The sequence below is a fragment of the Pseudonaja textilis genome, chromosome 6, assembly GCF_049901715.1.
Source record: "Pseudonaja textilis isolate UNSWEBS1 chromosome 6, rPseTex1.2, whole genome shotgun sequence".
In the NCBI taxonomy this organism is placed as follows: domain Eukaryota; kingdom Metazoa; phylum Chordata; class Lepidosauria; order Squamata; family Elapidae; genus Pseudonaja; species Pseudonaja textilis.
In genome coordinates, this window is record NC_141995.1 from 11,873,565 (window position 1) to 11,896,098 (window position 22,534).

A 22,534-nucleotide genomic window follows, 5' to 3' on the forward strand; every position below is an offset into this window, starting at 1 on the left:
CTCAGGCCTTGAGTTTGACACCCCTGCCTTAGAGTATAATTTGTCCTAGATTTAGTACAAATGATGAATGGAAAGGAAGTACTGAAGCCTTCTTGAACAGGGATTGTCTTGTTTTGCTTTCTCAGATAAAATGCATGTGTCATTAGCTGAAGCCCTGGAAGTTCGGGGTGGACCACTACAGGAAGAAGAAATATGGGCTGTGCTGAATCAAAGTGCTGAAAGCCTTCAAGAGTTACTCCGAAAAGGTAAGGTCTAGATTTTAGCTTTAAGGTGGTGGGTGTGTTGGAGTAAGTCCGCATGGGATGGAAAATAAAGGATAGAAAATTTGAATAAGTGATCCAGTGTATGGACATGGTTATGATTAAGATTTGGGTTCAACTTAACTGTTACCTGCAAAATTTAAATTCCTTCTTAAATGGAGAAGAAATATGCCAGCTGCATCCATCATCTCAGTAACTATGTATTAACCAAGATTTGGAATAGAACAAATTCCTCTGACCATGTTGATAGCGTTCTTTCTGATTATCTGAGACCTTGTTTTGGCTTTAACTTCATTGATTCCTACCATACATGGTCACTTTACAGGGAGTGCAGCACCTGCATGTCAAAAAGAGGGCTTGGTGGATTTTTTTTGTTATAATGAAATAGGGAATGTTTAAGGAAGAAGTTTGGATTATCATTTAGGAGACAAGTTCATTTAACTTACCACTGGTTGAAGACCTGAGTATATTAGATAACATGGAGAAGGTCAAGGGATGAACTAGTAGCTTTTAGTTCCAGCTTTTTAAAAAGGTACATTGAAAAACAAAAACATTCCCATATAAAGCTTTTGGAAATCTGACATACCGATGACACTTTTTGGAACACTTTCAAGAAGCAAAGCCTGAGGCAACTACACCTCCTTCTTTAAACTTTGTAACGTAAAACGTAGATTCAGAGGTCAAATTCTTGTATTCTTTCTGTCTTCCCCACGCCCCTGTCCAAAACTGAAACCCCATACCTTCATCATCTTCTATCTGAATGTAAAGGTGAAACGTTGAGGAATCTGTTCCTTGTGCATATAAACACAACTGTGAACATTAGAGCAGAATAGAACAGAGCAGAATAGAACAGAACAGAACAGAACTCAATTCATTATTGGCCGAGTGTAATTGGATACACAAGGAATTTGTCTCTGGTGCATAAGCTCTCAGTGTACATACAAGCAACATAAATTTTGTTTTGTGAACTGAGCAAATATACAAAATTAATTTCTGGTTGAAAGTTTTATTCCTCATTTTTTTAAACTTTATGCTAATTTCTCTATTAAAAGTTGGCATTGTGCCGGCTATTGTACCTGCTTTGGAAAGAAAGTAATATTTAGAAATATTTCTCTAGGCTGTAGCGAGGAGAGGTAGAACACATTGTATAACACAGAGGTCCCAACCTTTCCTGCCTGGCAGACGGGAGGGGAGGTGGGATGGTTCTGTTACCTGATATTTCCTTTGAAATTCCACCTCTGATAAGATCCAGCAGGAATGACATGTTCCAGATCTTCTCAATTAAGCAATGTCATTTTAAGGATCAGGTGATGTGCCATCACTGTTGCTGCATTGGCCTAGGGATTAGCATTTCCCCCTAAGATTCAGAGGCCCTGACTTTCATAAAACCTTGAAGACCTGGTTTTCTTCCAGGCATTGGGTCAATTGGTTTTGTGAATCTGATTGGATTGTTTTTTAGGATTGCTGAATTGCCTCTGACATAATTGTGTTATGCCTTAATATATATTTCAATAGGGTTTTTTTTTAAATCGTGTTATTTCGGTTTATCCTTATGCCATCCTGAGTTGGAAATCAAAAGGCTGGCTATATTCAGTAAATAGATTAAATAAATAAATAGCCAAGTGCACCTCAAAACTATCTTTCTCTAGGAGAATTCCATACAATTCCGATTTGATTTGGCTCAAGCTTTGTTGCTTTGCTTCCTAAATCCAGAATTTTCAACACTTAGAGCAGTATTAGATTGACAGGAATGTCTCTTGAGTAGATATGCCAAGATTTAATATGTAGTGCACATGAGTAAATTCAGAGTATAGGCCACAAATCCTTTCCTTAAAACTTTTAAATGGCTCTCAGAGAAGTTCTTTTCATCATAGTTTGGACATATACGCTTAGAGATCTCTAGCAGGCATCATTATTTGTAGCAAATAAGATGATGGGCCAACTTCTTCAGGTGTTTCTGAGTTAATAAAACAATTGCTTATTGCTCTCTTTAAAGATTCAAGAGATAAGAATAAAACCAGTCCTGGCTCTTGGTATGGTTCACAGGCAGCACCTCACAACACTGAGATGTTGACATATTTGATGTTCATAATTATAGTTATGGCTTCTTGCCCAATATTGATGGTTTATGTCAAATTGAATTGATTTGTCCCCTTTTCACTGAGATGAAGCTAGATGTTTCACATCTTTTGCTGTTAACAGGAAAACAGTTTTATTGCATGATTGAGTGAAGCAAAATCAGTTATGTCTTTTGGAAATTATAAAAGTAGGCCTCTAATTCTTTTTAAATGAGAAAGGGTCTCAGGCATTGATTTTTTTTTCCCATCCTGGTTGCGGCTCAGCCATGAACCTCTTAAGGTGTTTTGGCCATTCAGCTTCTATTCTTTCATCTATAAGTGAGATTTCTAGGTAGCTTCTTTGGAATGACTGCCTGAGATCTTAAATCACCTTTTCCAGCCAGGTGTTTTCCAATTATGATTGACCTCAGAAGTTGTGGGAGTGTCATCACTTGAGACTTTCAAGAAGAGATTAGATTACCATTTGTCAGAAATAGTGCAGAGTCTCCCACTTGGGCGGAGTGGTGGTGGACTAGATGACCTACAAGGTCCCTTCCAATTCTGATTACCTGTTATGATGAAGAATTCCAGTTCTCATAAGGCTTGGAAATGGCTAGAACAGGGGTGCAAACTCAAGGCCCAGGGGCCGGATCTGGCCTGTGGGGTGCTTAAATCTGACTCATGGGGCTGCCCTGGAAACAGCGAAGGACTGGCCCGTGGTGCCTCTGCCAGCAAAAACTGGGCTCAAGAGGGTTGCATGAAACTTTTCAATTCCTAAAAGATCTGTTTGATGGTTACTAATGGCCAACATAAGATTACCTTTATCTCCTTATTCTAAGTAATATTATAAATAGATTATTATGTTAATGCTACTAAGCTAAATGTTTCCTGTAATTTTTCCAACACTACCCATTCCTTAACACCTCACTGCATGTTTTTATGAACGTATTAATTATTATGCTTTTATTCTTAATTTTATCAGGATTTCTGCCGATCTTCTTTCTAAAGGACTGATCAGATCCACACTTACTTAGCTTCAAGTAGCAAGCAATTTCCAGTTCAGCCTCTATATTTACTATACTCTGCAAGGCATTGTCTATGGACATTCTCAATCACCCAGGTCACAGTTTTTCCCAAAGGTGCTTTTTCCAAAAGGTAATTGGATTTTCTTGGTTTTTTTCCTTAAAAATGTGTCACTCCTCATCCAAGAAGCTTCTTCGGTTCATAACTTTTCACTTCTCATCCAAGTTCATAACTGAAGAATCTGCTTGGATGAGAAGTGAAATGTTTTCAAAGGGGAAAAAACAAGAAAATCCAGTTGTCTTTTGGAAAAAAGCTTCTTTGGGTTTACAAGGCATGGCTTACCGCAGAATACATTCCCATGAGATCCATAAGGCTTACTTTCAAACAAAGGATTATGGCAGCATTCTCCAATCTGATGCTTCTAGATGTGCTATATCAAACTCCATTAATTCCAGCCAGGATGATGTTTGATTATTGAATGTGCCTCAGAATACAGTAGAACCTCAGGTGACGACCATAATCCATCCCATGAATTCAGTCGTCACACAATTTGTTTGTCACTGAAACTTCATGTGTGTAAAAAAAAAAAAAAAAAAGGTGCGGCTTGGAAGGAAAAATTGCCATGGCTGTTTAGTCACCCATGAGCACCCATTCATGATCAGAGGTAAAAAAATTTGGTCATCACCCAATTTGGTTGTTAACAGAAGCAGCCAGAGGTTCTACTGCAGAGGGAGTTGAAATTCAACACACATGAAGCACCAGATTGGTTAGATTACGGGTATCAAACTCAAGGCCCGCAGGCCAAATCTGGCCCATGGAAAGTTTAGATCTGGCCCGTAGAGCCACCCTGGGAACAACGAAGGACTGGCCTGTGGTGCCTCTGTCAGCAAAAACAGAGCTCGGGAGAGTTGTGTGCGGCCGTTCTGAGCTCCGTTTTCATGGGCAGAGGGTTGCAGGAGGCCCTCACAGCTGAAAACAGAGCTCAGGAGCCCGTTTTCACTGGCAGAATGCTCAGGCCACCACAGGCGCCACCCAAGTGATGTCAAGCTGGCCATGCCCCCATGCCCCCCCAGAGGTCAAACACAACAGTGGTCACCAACCAATGGGCCAGGGACCACTGGCGGTCCATGAGAAAATTTTGGTGGTCCACAGAGAAATGTCACCCCCAAAGCAATTAATCCAGGCTGCATGGGAACATAAGGCTGTGCCACCCAGATGGCCTGCAGGAACACAAGGCTTGCATCGCTTGCATTGCGAACAACACAAGATAGTGAGGGGAGGGGGGAAAGGACAGAGGGGGGAACTTGCCCCGCTCGCCCCATGCACCTGGCCTGGCCACCAGGCTGCTTCTTTCCATTTCTTTCTTCTTCTGCTTTTGGCTGCACGCAAAGAAAGCAGCAAAAGTCTTTCTTTCTCTCCCTCAAACTCTGCCAGAAATGAGTCTTTAGGACCCTGATAGGCATCCTGTTCCAAGAGGCTGCACCATTCTGGTGGACTTCTGCTGCTTCTGCTGCTTTCCTTGCATGAAGCCAAAAGTCTCTCTCTCTCTCTCCCCCTGAGAATAGAGATGGAGACAGTATCCTGCGACCCCAAATAAAGAATGATTGATTGGTAGGAAAATGGAGTGGGGAATTTTCCTGTAGACTATTTTTGGGGTTTTCCCAGGGTCTCTGGTCCGCGGAATTTAAAATTATGAGTTTGGGGATTCCTGAGGTCCAAAAGGTTGGTGACCCCTGAAACACAACTTTGATGCAGCTCTCAATGAAATCAAGTTTGACACCCCTGGGTTAGACGATCGTTTCTTTAGTCTTAACTGTCTCGGTTTAATTGGATTTTCTTGTTCACTATGAATAAAGGACTGTGACTGAAGCTTTATACCCACCAGATCTTGCAATCAATCTTACAAACTTTAGAGACAGATAGCATTTTATAAAGTAACCAGCTTCAACATGTTTTACTTACCCAGTTTAGAAATGATTAAAAATTCAATGAAAAGGGAAGGCCACTTTTCTACATATACAGAAACTCATTACATGCAAAAGACCTGGAAATACTTGTTGTTTGTGACCTCAGATGGTAGAAGAATGGTACAAGATTCAGCATGCAACTCCATGCACTACAAGAATAAAAGATGAAGTCTACATGCTTTGAATGACAAGTGCTAAACAGAAACTTACAAATAGGAATACGAAGATTAACCTAGGAGAGGCATTTCAGATCTACCCAACTGAATCACTTAATGATGAAAGCTCCGCTCCTAGTTATGGTCATAAGTCAAGGATTACCTGTATTTTTATAGAACCTTGAAAGCCTGTCAAAGTTTCTTTCTGTTCCATGTTATGCCCAACAGAAACACGTTGGGGATAGATTTGAGTTCCTTTCTCACACTTTTTACTTTTTCGCAACTGCCATTCCCCGTCCTTTAACATTGCATTACTCTCTTCCCATTTCACAAGACCAGATCTACAGTCTTTCATAACATCACATGGATGTAAAGAGGAGGGTTTTTTTTGACTACCCAGTGGAGCCCGCCATTTTGAAGTTGCCTTCCCTGAGGGCATCCTTATAATAAGAGCAAGAGCAATTAGATTTATATACCAATTTACAGTGCTTTACAGCCCTCTCTAAGCAGTTTACAGAGTCGCCCTATTGCCCCCAACAGTCTGAGTCCTCATTTTACCCACCTCGGAAGGATGGAAGGCTGAGTCACCCTTGAGCTGGTTAGAATTGAACTGCTGGCAGGCAGCAGAAGTAGCCCGCAGTACTGCATTCTATCCACTGCGCCACCAAAAATAATACTTTCTGAATTAATGATGTCTGTCCACAGGGTGGTTAAGGCAGATTGTTCAATCTCCAAATATGTTAATTAATTAAAACTGACTGGATATTAATTGAAGTTGAGAGTTTCTAGCCCAGAGGTGTCAAACTCAATTTCATTGATGGCCACATCAGGGTTGTGTTTGACCATGGGGGTCCAGGGTGGGCACAGCCACCTTGACATCACTCATGTCAGGGGCATCTATGGTGGCCTGAGCGCTCTGCCAGCCAAAACAAGCTCCTGAGTTCTGTTTTTGGTTGCGACAGCCTCCTGCAACTCTCTGCTACTGAAAAAGTTATAGTCTGTTCATTAGGTTCATATAATTGCTGGTATCAACAACATAGTCAAATGATATTGCATATCTAACCATTAGTCACAAACTACAGTATATATTTTTGTGACATTTTGAGTGATATCAAATCAGTGCATAATCATTACAGTTGAAGTTTTTATAATTAGATAGAAGATACTAGGGCTATAGCATGCGTACCTGAAGTGGCACACAGTACCCTCTCTCCGGGCACGCCAGCCATCGCCCGTTGCTCTTCCGGGTTCCAGTGCTCCCGCCCACGCGCACCCAAGAGCTGGTCTTCCATTTTCCGGTGCTCCCCTGTGCTTGCACATGCTCCCGTTTTGGCACTTGGTGCCGAAAAGATTTGCCAACACCGTACTAGGATATTTTTCCTCTCATGAAAAAGATTCTGTCCTATATACTACATATCTAGTAGAGCAGAGAGATTTGGGCAACCAAGATCTAATTAAGGAATGAAATAATAAAATTGAGTTGGTCAAGTTTTATTTAAATTTGATTTTTTTTTTTTAGCTCAAATGATCTAGTTTGGATTGTTTCAAAGTTTATTTCTTTGGGATGAGTCCAATCTCAACTCAGTAAATAATCTAGTACATTTAAATGTGTATCAAGATGCACAATTGCCTTTAGCAGTGGGCAGATGGTGAATTACCCTTGGCCATAAGGAAGCTAACAATAATGGCATAATTTTGGTATGTAAATCATATTTGCAATTCTCTCAATTAAAAATACATTGGTAAAATAGTTAAATGATACCAAACTTGTTGAAAACTTTTCAGTCAAACAAACCAGCTTAAATTTTTATTTTTATAAGCCATAGACATGTCATAAAGTTAGCAATCTGGGTTCTGTCAGTGTTTCTAATGAATAGATATATGAAAATAGATATGAATGGGGAAAAGAAAGATATGAATCTATGAAAATATATGATGAAAGCTATTGGAGAACAACTATCTCAGAGGGCTTAAGTCGGAAATTAGTCTGGAATCATTATATAAATACAAGAGGGTTGACACCCATCCCAATGCCTTTGAACCTTATTAAGTCTTTCTCAGGCAAAAGTCTGAGGAGATTCCTGTACAATAGGCATAGAACAATAAAGTAGCAAATCCAGCGTATCCAATGAGTAGGAGCTATTTTGCTTTTTTTCTGCTGGAAAACCTGTTACCCAATTAGATATTTGTAGCAACTACAGCTTTTTTTGCACCTTCCCACCCACTCAGCCTCTTATGGAGACAACAGCTAAGGATTGTAGTCTATTGATCTGATGAACTCTCTATGTGTTTTGATGATGTGCCTTCAAATTGGTGTAAATTTTTAGTACCCAAGCAATTTTCTCCAGGATAAATACTGCATGTACTTAAGCCATTGTAAATGAATTTATTTATAAATGACACACCACAACCTTTCTCATTATTAATTGCACTATCATTTCAATAGTAAACATAATCCTCTCCTCCTCCTCCTCCTCCTCCTCCTCTCCTCCTCCTCCTCTCCTCCTCTTCTCTTCTTCTTCTTCTCTTCTCCTCCTCCTCCTCCTCCTCCTCCTCCTCTTCTTCTTCTCCTCCTCCTCCTCCTCCTCCTCCTCCTCCTCCTCCTCCTCCTCCTCCTCCTCCTCTTCTTCTTCTTCTTCTTCTTCTTCTTCTTCTTCTCCTCCTCTTCCTCTTCCTCCTCCTCCTCCTCCTCTCTCCTCTTCCTCCTTCTCCTCCTCTTCTTCCTTCTTCATCCTCCTCCTTCTCTTCCTTTTCCTCCCTCCTCCTCCTCTTCTTCTTCCTCCTCCTCCTCTTCTTTCCTCCTCCTCCTGCTCTTCTTCATCCTCTTCCTCTTCTTTCCCCCCCCAGAATAGCAGGGTATTGCTTCTATAAAAGAGACTATTTCAAAACAAAACAAAACAAAGGAAACCAAGCTGCCTAGTTTTGGTTTCTGCCATTCCACTCTTATGTTCTTTTGACCAAGCGGCATAGTTCTGGATATAGGTCATCAATCTGCCGAAACTGATACAGAACTGACCAGCTGCCATATAAAAAAAATAAAATCCAGTGGTCCTGGAAAGAAGTTTAAAACGTTCTCTCTCTTTTTTGGGGTGGGTGGGGGGGAGGCTTGAACATTAGAGATGAGGAGAGAGAAAAGGAATGGAGATTTGTTCCACTCTAAGACGAGACCTTCCTGAGAAACAAAAGTGGGACTCTCTTTGTGGATGAAAGAGTTGGGGTTTTTTTTTTATGATTGGCAGAATCCAAATGGCAAAGCATTCGTCTTGACCTCGGACACTTCTGAGGGTGTGGTGAGGCAAAGTACCAAAAAAAAAAAAAAAAAACAGATGGTTTTTGAGACATATTACAAAAGAAACATCCAATGCTTAATAAGGCTTAGCTGGGTTAAAAAGCACCGCTGTCTTGTCGTGTCTGTAACCGTAATAGGGAAAGGGAGCAGTGGGGCGGTTCTTCCAAGGGAGAGTCTGTGGAAGAAACTCAGCTCTGGACAAGAGGCCAGGAAATGGAGGAGGAGACGAGAATCTGGCAGGAAAATACCAGTGCTGGGCCAGGAACATAAACTATGGTTATGGCAACTTGCAAATCATTCCTTTGTTTGAGATTGCTTATTAGTTTATTAGCCCAGAATGAATTTGCTGATGGGAGATTATAGTTGGAACATAACCTTTTTTTTTTTTTTTAGCTAACAAAAATTGGAGAAGATCCCTTGTGTGCGTTTTCTCTCTCTTTCTTTCTCTCTCGCCCACTCCTTCTCCCTCTCCCTTCCTCCCTCCCTCTCTCTCTCTCTCTCTCTCACACACACACACACACACAAACGCTAAGGCAAGGAAGCTTGTGGGATACAAATATTTGTGTACCCCGTAGAGATTTCTGAGCTTTTGAAAAAGTAGGTGGTAAAGCCTCTTCATATAAATGAGTAAGAAATACGTGTTTCAGTGCTTCGCCATAGCGAATGGAAACCAATAATGCCCACAGGAGGCTCTATCCAAGTTTGTTCTCCTATACGGTAACTTTCTCTATATACGAGAATGTTCACTTTGCTGATTATGCCTTGATTTCATGCAAGTCTCCATCTCAGGCTCCGTATGGGTGAATTATGAAAGAGCTGGTTTTCATGCTACTTCCCCCGCCTTGTCTTTCACATTTTTCCTATTAAGATTCTTTGTAGTTGTTTCTCAAAAAAACTTGGCACTCGGTTGTGTTTATTTGGCTGATTTTAGTTTGGCAAGCAGAAGAAACCTCACAGTGCAACTGCTGGATCTCTGAATCCCCAAAAGCTTTTGTTGTCTTTGTTGTTTCTGCCAGGTGTATTTAAAAAACAAAATCAAATCCACGTCTGTATGCAGTTTTTCGTAGCCTTTAAAATATTTTCCTCCAGTATGTCTTGCAGACACTGGTTTCATGTACCCTTTTTCTTTTTAGATGAATGGCCATGGTCCAGTCAAAGTGCTATAATGCCATTTTCAACACAGTTTTGACATATGCTTATGGAGGGGCAGAACAGACCCTAAGTGCATTACGGCAAAGAGTTTATTTTATTTTGTGGCCTCCCTTTGTTGCTTCACAATCATCTCTGCATTTGCTGAGTAGGCTCGGGTCCAAACCATCCTCAAATTTGAAGAAATGTTTACAGGGGAAAACAGAATACTTTTAACATACTTTGCGGATTTACTTAGATGCCCCTTTTACAAACTATCATCCCAAAGGCCTAGAATTCTATAACCTTTCCATCTCTGCTTATTCAAGAGAACAAAGGGACTTCATTTGTGTGTGTGTGTGTGTGTGTGTGTGTGTGTGTGTGTGTGTGTGTGTGTGTGTGTGTGTTGACAATAATTGAGTCAAGCAGGCATAGACTTTCCTGTAGTGGGCCCATTTGAAATTTGGAAGCATATATGAACTGGCAAGTCATTTTTGTGAACAAAGATGGTATGCAGGACTGGAATTTGTTTTTTGCTATGTGTTGTCATATGTTTTAAATAGAAATAAAATGAAAAAAATCAGTTACATATTAGGTTGAGTCGGATGGGTGAGGGCACTGGATGACTGTTTTTGGTAGCCCCTGTAGAAAACTTATTTCATTTCAGGAGTAGGTTTCAATTTATTAAATTATGTTATGGATGCACCTTTTGATGATTAGTACTGTCCTGAAAAGACAACTTGGCCCATAAAATCTAGCCAAATATATAGACAAGCCTGAGTTTGCCAAAAAAATAAATTGAGGTTTGAGGCTATTTGATTCTCTTTGACGTTTACCCTAATGATAAATTGTACTTTCACATGGTGTTAGAAATATCAAATGTGTAGCAAGTCCTTTCACGTGAAAAGAACATTTTAAAAACACTAGTCTTATTTGTTTGCTTCAGGGTTTAATTTCATTGAGGGCCATATCAGGGATGTGTTTGATCTCGGAGAGCTGGAATGGGCGTGGCCAGTATGACAACATTTGTGTTGATGGGCAGCTGTGCTGGCCCGAGTGCTTTGCCAGCAAAACGGGCTCCCGAGCTCCATTTTCGGCTGCAACAGCCTCCTGCAGCCCTCTGCCAGTGAAAACTGAGCTGGGGGAGGGTCATGCACAGCCCTCATGAGCTCCATTTTCGGCTGGGACAGCATCCTGCAACCCTCTGCCAGGGAAAACGGAGCTAGGGGGGATGTCATGCATCGCTCTCCCAAGCTCCATTTTCACTGGCAGAAGCACCGCAGGCCGATCCTTTGCTGTTTACAGGGTGGCCACGTGGGCCAGATCTAAGCATCCCGCAGGCCAAATCTAGCCCTCAGATCTTGAGTTTGACACCCCTGGTTTACTTTTTTCCTTCTTACCTACAATTTGGCATCCTGTTCAACATAGGCTACTTCTTTAAAACAGCAAAAATGTATTAAGTTATACAACAGTAGTTTGAACGTATGCATGTACCTCAGTGAAGTGATGTGGTTTTACCACTAAATGAGCATCCTGTTGTGTAATGCTCCTCAGGCAGCAAATTGACTTGCCTCACTGCTCTGATTCAGATTAATTGATTTAAAAGCATTAAATGACCTACCACAGAGGTGAAACAAAAGTTATTTTTATAAACATTTTTGGAAAAATATAAAGGTCAGCAGTAAGTTCTATCTTAAAAGTGCTATTTCCTCAGATACAGGAACATGGTTACCATCAAGCAGGCTACAAGTACAATTTGTACTTGTACAGTTTTTGCAATATATAGATGCAGATGATTAATCATCTCAGAGACATACCATACCTAAAACCACAGAAGAGAACATAAAAACATCAGAAAACTCAGAGAAATCAACAGCTACCCCAAGTTAAATTACCTAATCTCAGATGACTTTATAAAGTTTTTACTTCCTGGCAGAAATTAAAAGTTGCTTAGTGGGTATTCGTAAAGAGGATATTTCCTAAGGGTTTCATACATTATTAAAGGTAACACATACTTGCTAGTCCTTTCCAGCTCTAGGGGGTGGTGCTCATTTCCATTACAAAGCCGAGCCAGCATCTCGGTAGGTCATGTGGCCGGCATGACTAAACGCCATTTACCTTCCCACCAAAGTGGTTCCTCTTTTTCTACTTGCATTTTTCCATGCTTTCGAACTGCTAGGTTGGCAGAAGCTGGGACAAGTAATGGGAGCTCACTCCATTCCATGGCACAAGGGATTCAAATTGCCAAACCGGCAACCTTTCAGATCGACAAGCTCAGCGTCATTGCCACTGAGCCACAACGTCCCTTCATACATTATTACCTAGGATTAAAATGTTCTTATGAGCCAAGCAGTAGAGGTTTGATATCACTTGAAAGCCTTTGTGTGTAAATGCAGAAAGAACAACCCTTTTCTAAAAGATCACAATGTACAACTAATCCTTGACTTACAACCATTTGTTTAGTGGCTGAAATTTCAACAGCTCTGAAAAAAGTGACTTATAACCATTTTTCACACTGATTGCCTTTGCATGGTCACATGATGGTCACATGATCAAAATTTGGCTGTTTGGCAACTGGCAGGTATTTATGACAGTTGCGGTGTCCTGGAGTTATGTGATAATCTTTGGCAAGCAAAATCAATGGGGAAGTCAGATTCTCTTAACCAACTGCGTTACTAATTGAACAGCTGCAGGGATTCATTTAACAACTGTGGCAAGAAAGGTTGTAAAATGGGGTTAACTCACTTAAGAACCGTCTTGCTTGGCAACAGAAATTTAGGGCTCAATTGTGGTCATAATTTGAGAACTACCTGTAGTTCTGTAGTTGCCTGGGAAAACAGATTCATCACAACATGATGTAGAAATTGCAACCAACACGGTATTTCCAATTTCAGGTTCTTTGCATTCATTATGATTCTTATTACAACAGCAGAATCAGCCAGTGCTATGTATGATAGAGTTTCTTGTACGTGGTTCGGGAGGCAGAAGATAGAACTTTCTCCTCTTGCTATGAAATGGTTTACATCTGGCTACGACCATTTCCCAGTCAATTAATCATATATAACCTATGAGCCAAACTTGATCTTCTCAGTACAAACCATCTGTTCGATTAAAATTCAAGGATATTGAAAAGATCTCTGCTGAACCAGAGTAAAAAAACAATGTCTGGTTTAGCATTTTGTTCCCCCAGTGAATGTGTCAAGTCTTACAAGAGGTCCACAGCTGGAATATAAATGAATTACTAACGTCTTAGTGGTTTTCTCCAGAAACTTGTATTTAGAAATCTACTTCTTCTGAAACTTGGCATGGGGTAAAATTCCTCTGAGGCAGCTGATCTTATTCTGATTCTGTCCATTCGCTTTAAAGCCATTCAAGTTGGCTACCAATTCATTTATGATAGTAAATTTCGTTCTTTAACCATGCAGTGTATTAAAAAGTAGTTTTGTTTGTTCTGATTCTGCCATCAATTATCTCCTTTTGATGGCCCAAGATTCTGTATTATGAAAGGAAGAAACTTTTGGCATGTCTCAACAATGGATCATATCATTCCTCTAATACAATCAGGCACAGGATAATCCTTAGAAAAACTTATATGCCTCGTAAATAATGTTTGGTGAGTTCTATGCAAAGAGATTTTATTATTACAAGAATAGCCATTTTTCATGGTAGGATGTTGCCTGTCTTGAAAGGTCAAATGTAGGCTGCATTATTTTAGCGTTCGCTTTTCTTTATAGCAATATTATTCATGGGACATGAATGGTAGTTCTTGCATCTTTCTTCTTTCCATATATCTCCATTGCTCCATCAATTAAATGCTTTGTTTTAGCAAAGAACATCTCAGAAGCACCATTGTTATTATTTTTAATTAGTAAGTCAGTTTTAATCAATTTAATCCCTAAGATGATTAAATATGTAATTGAAAGCTACTGTATTAAATGCATATTATCTACCTTGTTAATGAAGAAATCTATGGCTATTATTTACTGAAGACAAATAAGCTGACTTGGATCAGTGACCTGATTTATAAATAAGGGTACAAGACTCTAAAATCTAAGGATTTTAGAAGTTATCCTAATTCACTTTACGTCCAAATGAGCAAAAATTCCAGACTTTTGTAGAATTCTAGGTAAAACGAAACACAATTTCTTTAAATGTGTGAACTGAAATAAATATGGGTGGCATATACATGTATGCGTCCTGAAAAAGGGAAGAATTTATCATCAAAACAGATTATTGGATAGTTACATGGGCAGCATTCCCCACCATCCAGTCAGAGCTGAAGATGCTTCTTGGATGAGAAGTGAAACATCTTCCAAGAAAAAACAAAGTCCAGTTGCTCCCTGGAAAACCATTTTTGGGATAACCATGACCTAGATGACTGAGGAGACTTTTTGCTATGCAATTTGGGATGGACACCCTTTGAATAGTGAGGGAGTATGAACGGATTTTAAAAATAAATTGCAAACTACAGGAACCATTTGCCCTACTCAGGTGACCCTGAGGACACAGACAAACCTCCAAGTGGCCTCAAGGATTCTTTAAAAGGATGCAAATGACCAGCTGTCTGCAAGGAATATAAATCCTTCCATTCCCCACTATTCTGTCAGAGCTGAAGAAGGTTCTTGGATGAGAAGCAAAACGTCTTCAAAGAAAAAACATACACTAAAGTCCAATTATCTCCTGAAAAAGCACTTCTGGGACAACCATGACCTGGATGATGGAAAATCTCTACAGACTTATGGGCAGCATATCAATTTATAAATAAATAAATTTTAATCCAACCCTTCTTGTCAAGGGGTGGTGGTGGAATTAATCGGTGCCAATTTAGTGCTGACTGTTAATTGATGAGATTCCTGTATCTAGGCATGAGCAATAAATCAGTTTAACTGGAGCTTAACATGTGGTCTTGATTCTTCATGCCTGACAGAGTTCTACTTATTAGATCTAGTTTTAACTTTAAAATTTAGCATGCTGAAGAATCTACAGAAGTTTCCAGATCCTGCATTATAGGCCATATCCCATTATTTTGACCTGATTCCATTGTTGCTGATGTATCAGAAATTATTGTCAGAATTTGGATTCAAAGAAGCCAAATGGGTTTGTTGGATGGGTGTTGAAAAATGAATAAGTCCTGAAATTTTTGGTAGTGAATCATTGGTCTACGTTTTGGATATGTTTTTTTTATTTTAATTTACCCTGTCTCTGTTGAATGAATACATAAAAGGAATCTTGATCCTGCTGTTTGAATTGCTAATTAGATCTTTCTGTTTTCCAAATACAGCTGATCCAACTGCTCTGAGCTTTCTCATATCTCCATGGTCTCTTCTGCTGCTTCCATCTGGCAGCGTATCGTTTACGGATAAAAATGTTTCTAATCAGGATCTGCAAGCCTTTACCGAACCAGGAGCTCTCCAAAATCAGTCACTGTTATCGATTTCTGATGTTGAAAAGGTACAGCATTCTCCCTCCTAATGCATTTCTTTAGATCGCACTTAGAAAAATGAAGAAACAAGGAAAATATAGGGGTTACACCAGGGGTTTTCAAACTGCTTTCAGGCTGTGGAATCTGTTAAAAATTAATTTCTTATAACCCTTGATCAAGACGTAATGCTCTAGTAATAGAAAATTGACTGAGTGTGTGTTAATTTTTTTGCCATCAGTCAAAAACAGCAACAACAATATGGAACACCAACAAGTTCTCACACAAAACCCAGTTGGACAATCCTGCCTCTTACCTTACTTTTTCTTCTTCTGTTAAGATCTGTTTTATATAGGAGTAGCCATCATACACAAGAGTGAAACTCAAACTCTGAAAACCCTCTTACATGCTAAGCATAGAGGAGAAATTTGTTTAGTTAATTTTAGACTGTGACAATCTAATATCTCATATTGAACGAATGCATAAATTAAAAAACATGTTATTCAAAATATAATGTCCTTCAAAGGCTGCGGTATAGTTTTCCAACATTGAAAAATGTATTTTAAGAAAATGTCTATAAAATGAACTTATTTATGAAAGCAATGCACAGTTGGCATAACGGTATATACAACACAAAATGTTTGCATAATTGTTTATGCACAATTTCCTAAAATAGGGAACATTTTGCATGTATTTCTTTGGAGAAATATGCAGTTACAGTAAATGCATACAGAATTTAGAACAGATTTTAAGGGGATTTTAAAATCTTTTCATGTTCAACCAAATTTGAGAGAATTACAAAAATAAGAAGCTGAGAAATGTAGGGGCATATACCTTTAAATAAAAATAAAAAATTGAAAGAAATTGAAACTATATAGTGCCCCAAACTACCTTAGGTAATGTAAAGAGACATTTCAAACGAAACAGTAGAAACTTTACAAGTAACCAGGATTTGTCTGAAAACATGCCATTTTTATGAAGATCTGTTGACAATTTTGTTACAGCTTTTAATTCTACTTGTGATACAATTGTAAAGAAAGTTAGATCTGTATTTTGAATAAGAACAATTCACAACCTTTAATCTGTTTCCTTTCATATTATATGACAGTGGGAAGTAGAGTGTGATGTGCATGCCCCAAATTTTCCCATCATTATTTCAAGCTTCAGGATAAAGTGTCAGCCGTGTGAGGTTCTCCAGATAAGAAGCACACTAGGGAATACTAGCTCTAACCTTATTGTAAGGTTATAGTAAGAGAATCTTGCAAATCTGAAAGCAGATTTGTCTCTCCTTGCCTTTACTAGGTAGGATCCCTTCTGAGAAGTTTGCCATACTCATATTGCTTCCATGGGCTCAGCTGCCTCTTATCTAAATCTTGTTTAGTCTGCAGCTTTTCTTTCTATTTCCCAAAGTCATTCCTACACCACTCCTCCTCCTCCTCCTCCTCCTCCTCCTCCTCCTCCTCCTCCTCCTCCTCCTCCTCCTCCTCCTCCTCCTCCTCCTCCTCCTCCTCCTCCTCCTCCTCCTCCTCCTCCTCCTTCTCCTCCTCCTCCTTCTTCTCCTTCTTCTCCTTTTCCTCCTTCTCCTTTTCCTCCTCCTCCTCCTTGTGCCATATCCGTCATTGGACATTGGCGATCATGTCGGCGATCCTATTTTTATCAACAGCCACACAAAAAAGTGCTGCTGAGTTGTGTCCAAACCAATTCCTTAGATTTTGAAACCATGATATTCTTCCTCTGCCTGGACCTCGTCTGCCTTCACTCTTTCCTTGGAGGATTAAGTGAAGTGTGCCATTTTTTCTTGGGTGTTGCATCACATGTCCAAAATAGTCTAACTTTCAGTTTTTAATGGTTTTGATGATATCCCTTGGCTTTCCCAGGTGGCTTATCACCTCTTCGTTCCTGATTTTGTCAAAGCTTATACATCACAGCCGCCTGTAAATCCACATTTCAAATGCTTCTAGTCCCATGATGGCAAACCTATGGCACGTGTGCCAGAAGTGGCATTCAGAGCCATTACTGCCAGCATGTGAGCCCTCGTCCAGAGCAGGTCTACTGCGCATGTGCGTGCCACCCACCCGACAGCTGATTGTCGGGTATCTGGTGCACATGCGTGGGGGTGCCAGCGATGCATGCACAGAGACTCATGGCACGCAGGGGGGTTGTGCGTACATGCACAGAGACGTGTGGTGGGCACGGGGGATCGCATGTACAGGGGGCATGGGGAGGGACCCCTTTGCATTGCTTTCTGGGTACTGGCATGCGAGCGCACAAGCACGCACGCAATTATCAGCACAGGAGTGCAAAAAAGTTAGCCGCCACTGTTCTAGACACTTCAAGTGGCTTTCTTTCAGAGACCAACTCTCCAAGACCAACTCTCTGTAGAGCAGGATAGAAAGGAAGTAACATACCTTTGTATAGCTCTCCCATATATATTTTATCTGTCTTTTTGTACCATCAATGTAGCTTGTGTTTGAAAATCTTTCTCCATTATCTTAATATAAGCTGTTATGGAAAAGTAAATTGAATTTAATCGCATGCAGAAAAGTAGTCCTTGAGGTAACAGTTCATTTAGTGGCCGTTTGAAGTTACAACAGCACAGAAAAAAGTGACTTATGATAGTTTTTCACACTTAAAGACTGTTGCGGTATCCCTATGGTCACGTGATTTAAATTCAGATGCTTGGCAACTGACTCATAGTTATGACGGTTGCAGTGTCCTGCAATCAAGTGATCACTTTTCGCGACCTTCTGACAAGCAAAATCATTGGGGAAGCCAGATTCACTTTACAACCATGTTAGTAACTTAACAACTGCAGGGATTCATTTCACAACAGTGGCAAAAAAGGTCATAAAATGGGACAAAACTCATTTAACAAATGTCTCACTTAGCAACAGAAATTCTGGGCTCAATTGTGGTCATAAATTGAGGGCTACCTTTATATTATTTATTTAAGATATGTGCTTATATTGTTCTGAGATTTGGGGATCCACATACAAATACATTTAATTAATTAACTAATCATGAAAATGTGTAAATTTGTGTGACAGTATTTGTAAGGCAAGCTTGTTATTTGTAACAAGCAGTCCTCATCATATAATTTTTATAAGCTTAGGTCATGGCTAGGATGTGGAACATCCATAATGCAGATTAAGTTCTGTGTTTTTAGTGTGGCTGTTCCACAAGCAACTTAGGCAGGTTTTGATAGCCAAGCCATAATTTGATCATTACATGCCAACTAAACCTTTAACTGGGCAAATTACATGTACATTTCCATTCCTTGTCTTTCATTTATTTGCATATTTTTCCACTGAAGTAGAAGTTTCAGGCAAACCCTAGAGTATTTTTTTCTAACACTTTCCCAACAGTTTGCAAATTAAGATAAAATCACTATTCTAAGACAGAAACTTTTGTTTTGGCAAAATTAATTCTTTATCTTCAAGCAAACTGTATTTTGCACTTAGTTTTTTTCCAGTGAAAAAATAGATTTCAGCAGAAAAATATACTTATATGTAGATGTGTGTACCTTATACATAGACATGTATGTGTATATACTCTGTGTGTTTCAATTTTTTATCAAATAATCTTTCAGCAGAAGTCTGCTTTATTTTCAGCTTTTCTCTTGAAATCTGAGCGTGTCCCACAAAAATGCTAGCCACTAAAACCAATTCCCATTTATAATCACCTCCAGAAACACAATGACAGGGTTGCATGAATCTTTTGGTTAGATTCCATCTCCAAACCAAAGAAATTGTGTACTTGGATATTTTTCTGGCAGAATGCCAGTCAGACAAAAGAATGTGTTTTTGGTCACCCTCTAAATTAGAACCGAAAGATAATAGGTTTTAAAATTAGTAAGTTTCTTGCTCCAGAAAAGAGAAAGATTTTTTTAAAATGAAAACATTTGTGTAAGAAAGCCTTTTGTGCAGCAGCTGTTTCACATGATCCGATACGCATGTAGTTAGAAATCTGGGTGCCTTTTCAGAAACACCCCATTTTTTTTGTCTATTTCAGCTCTGTCATAAATAAATTCCGTCTTAGAATGTTTGCTACAACATGAATTCCATTGGTATCATTTTGTCTGTGTTGTGTTGCAGGTCCACATTTATTCTCTTGGAATGACCCTTTATTGGGGTGCTGACTACGATGTTCCAGAAAGCCAGGTAAGTAATGGAAAAATAAGATAAGTAGTTTATGATACTGAAACTGAAGACCCAATAATGCCTTACTAAGTTAACACACTTTTTTCCTCCTGTGGTACAAAGCAGCAGATCAGATTACTGAAGAAAAGGAGAAGGTGGAAAAACAGCAATTAGTGTTTCTCCTGACCTTTGAACTCTTGAATAGAAATGGGAAGGACTGGTTCCAAATCTGGAAGTGGTTAAGGAAAGAAGGATGAGTCTGTTAAAGAATAAGAGGAAAGGATTTCTTTAAAAGTGATATGGCTTCTAAGGAACAAAGAGATTGGAAATATAGCTGTCTAGATAAGGAATACATGATAGGATGTGCCATTAAGGCAGGAGCTAATCACCTACTTTCAAACTTGACAGTGAAATACAGTATCTAAATTTAAATACTATGCATGCATAAAAATATTACAAGCTCATAAACATATCAGTTAAGGATACACCCAGAAGGGGTTGAATGAGAAGAATATAAATGTATACATATATTGTGTTTTTCCAGCAGAAAACACAAAGATCAGTTAGTAATTCCAGAAAAAATATTATGTAGTTTCAATGAGTATGAGAGCTGTCCTTTAATTGTAAACTCAGTTTCTTACAGACGTCCAGGCTATTTGTATCCTTACTTCTGGTCCTCTTTTTATAATGTTTCTGTATTATAGCATAGTATATCTTAAGAAAGCTCAAATTCACATACCATAATTGATTGTTCCAATTATCAACTGATAACTTCCATGGAAAAATAGTTCAGCTAGAAAATATTTGGATTTCCTAATAGGAAGATCAGTTACTAATGGAATTTGTGAATTGTTTGCAGCAGAGGTGTCAAACTCATATCATCACATCGTAGTCACGTGATGTATCGAGGTTTTTTTCCCCTTTGCTAAACCGTGGGTGGGCGTGGCCAGCAGGTGACGCATCTGGCCGCGGGCCATGAGTTTGACACCCCAGCTTAACAGGATATGTTCAAAAAGTCTATTAGGGATATTTTTAGTTGGCTTCTTACATGGAATAGCAATTAAACAGGTGGTTAAAAGGCCTCTTTCCACCAATTCTATGGTTCTTGTGAGTTCACAATTGTTGTAAAGATTAGATTCAGCTAAGATTTATGGATTTTACCTTGCTGTGTTTTTTTGGTTGCTGGTCTTTATGAACTGCCAAGACCCACTGAGTGAACCTCAAATTAGTTTTCTTCAAGTAAATAATCACCATAAACAGACCCCTTCCTGTCACCTATTCTTACCTAAGCACTTTTTCAGCAGAGACAACTTATACTTTCAGCTGACACTTGACTAAAGGCAAAATACTTTGTGAGAATCAGTGTTGAATTATTATTCAAGAACAGTTTTACTGAAAAATTTGTAACTGGGATTTGCTTAATGGCAAAGTATGTATTTTGCACATGGAAATTGCCAAATTCAGTTTCTGGTATCTCAGATTAAAAGAATTAAGTAACAGAAGATAGGAAAGATTCCTGTGTAAAAAATTCTGAGAATTTCTGCTAGTGGACTGGTCAAGAATAGACAACTTTGTGACTGTTACATGCAACATTACTGGTTAAATGCACTGTCTAGTACTATAAGTAAATTTTATATATTAATATATAGTGCTTATTAGTCTCTCCACCTGAGCTACAGAAATCTGACACAGCATAACAGCAAAACTAGTTTTCTGAATTTCTTTACTTCTGTCTAACAGTCTGATGTATATTTGCAGCCAAGCTATAGTAGCCCTACTCCATCCTTATTTAATAGAACATAAATGACTAATTTTTGGATTTTAATTTTTGTAACAAAAATCTTAGTAATGTACATAAATAGCGCTATTTCAGTGACCATTGCAACAGATTGATTGATTGATTGATTATGTGCTATTAAATCACTGTTACACATAGAAGATGATCAAAACAGAGTATACATGTGGAATTATGACCTTAAATTACAAAAGACAGACTTGGTTAAAAATTATAAACAACTTAGGAGCTAGTTGAACAATGGAATCCATTACCTAGGATAACACTGAATGTGTTCAATGAAACTCATTGAATTTAAAGCTATTAACTCTTTTTAAATACAACTTTCAGTTATGTTGAGAATGGAAAGAGATTTCAAAATTCTCTTACACTAATTTGGTTGAGCGTTGTCTTCCTCAGTCCGATGACTTCCAGATATCTTGGACTAGATGAGGGAAGTTGAAAACGATATATCTCAGCACACAATTGGGAAGATTTCAATGAAATGTATGAAAGTGAGAAAGAAAATCAGACAAGGAGAGACTAATTGGATTTTTTAAATTATACATGTATTTTTTTTAACTTCAGCCAATCAAACTTGGAGATCATCTGAACAGCATCCTTCTTGGTATGTGTGAAGATACTGTTTATGCTCGTGTGTCTGTACGGACTGTCCTTGATGCCTGCAGTGCTCACATACGGAACAGCAACTGTGCACCTTCCTTCTCATATGTAAAACAGTTAGTCAAACTGGTTCTGGGGAGTGTGCCTGGGGTAAGTGTTTACATTTCCTTCTATCTCCTGGATGGAGTTATTGAAAAGTTTGCCTTTCATTCTGAGGATGCTTGACAAAGGGACTTAAATTGGCAAGCCATTAAATTATGGTACAGACAATGAAAACACTGCCAATTAACTTTAAAACCCCTTTCAAGAGCCAAGGTAAATAATTCTAATTAATATGAGCTAGTCCTGTCAACATTCTGACCAAATTCCCCCTTTATTTATGTTAAGAATCTATCACATTCCATCAGTAGGGCTCACCACTTTAATTTCTTTGAGTTTCTTCTTGAATCTTCCAGTTAGTATCTTTTTCCTTTTCTTTTTAATCATACGTTCTGCAAAGATGTGAGACTCTGGGAAAGAACTTGGCAGAAGCTGCGATTAGAGCCCCACCTTTCAGATAAGAGGTTGTTCTTACAGGTTTTGGCCGTGAATCACTGCTGTTCTGCATAACTGGTTTCTCACACCTTTCCAAATCACACTGCCCTGGAAGTTCACCTGCTCATTTTAGTCTATTGAATGTGTGGTTTAAGGAATGTCCCC

At 39.0% G+C, this 22,534-nt stretch overlaps 1 protein-coding gene across 11 annotated transcripts in view; it reads left to right on the forward strand.

The window, feature by feature from the left end:
* PTPN13 (protein tyrosine phosphatase non-receptor type 13) overlaps nt 1–22,534 on the forward strand; it is a 169,013-nt gene that overhangs the window by 50,055 nt on the left and 96,424 nt on the right. For all 11 annotated transcript variants that reach the window (XM_087935863.1, XM_087935865.1, XM_087935864.1 and 8 more), the window contains exons 2-5: nt 126–245; nt 15,161–15,330; nt 19,393–19,458; nt 21,800–21,985. In XM_087935863.1, the coding sequence (XP_087791989.1) occupies nt 131–245; nt 15,161–15,330; nt 19,393–19,458; nt 21,800–21,985 (537 nt within the window). In that variant the 5' untranslated portion in view covers nt 126–130. The remainder of the gene's footprint in view (nt 1–125; nt 246–15,160; nt 15,331–19,392; nt 19,459–21,799; nt 21,986–22,534) is intronic.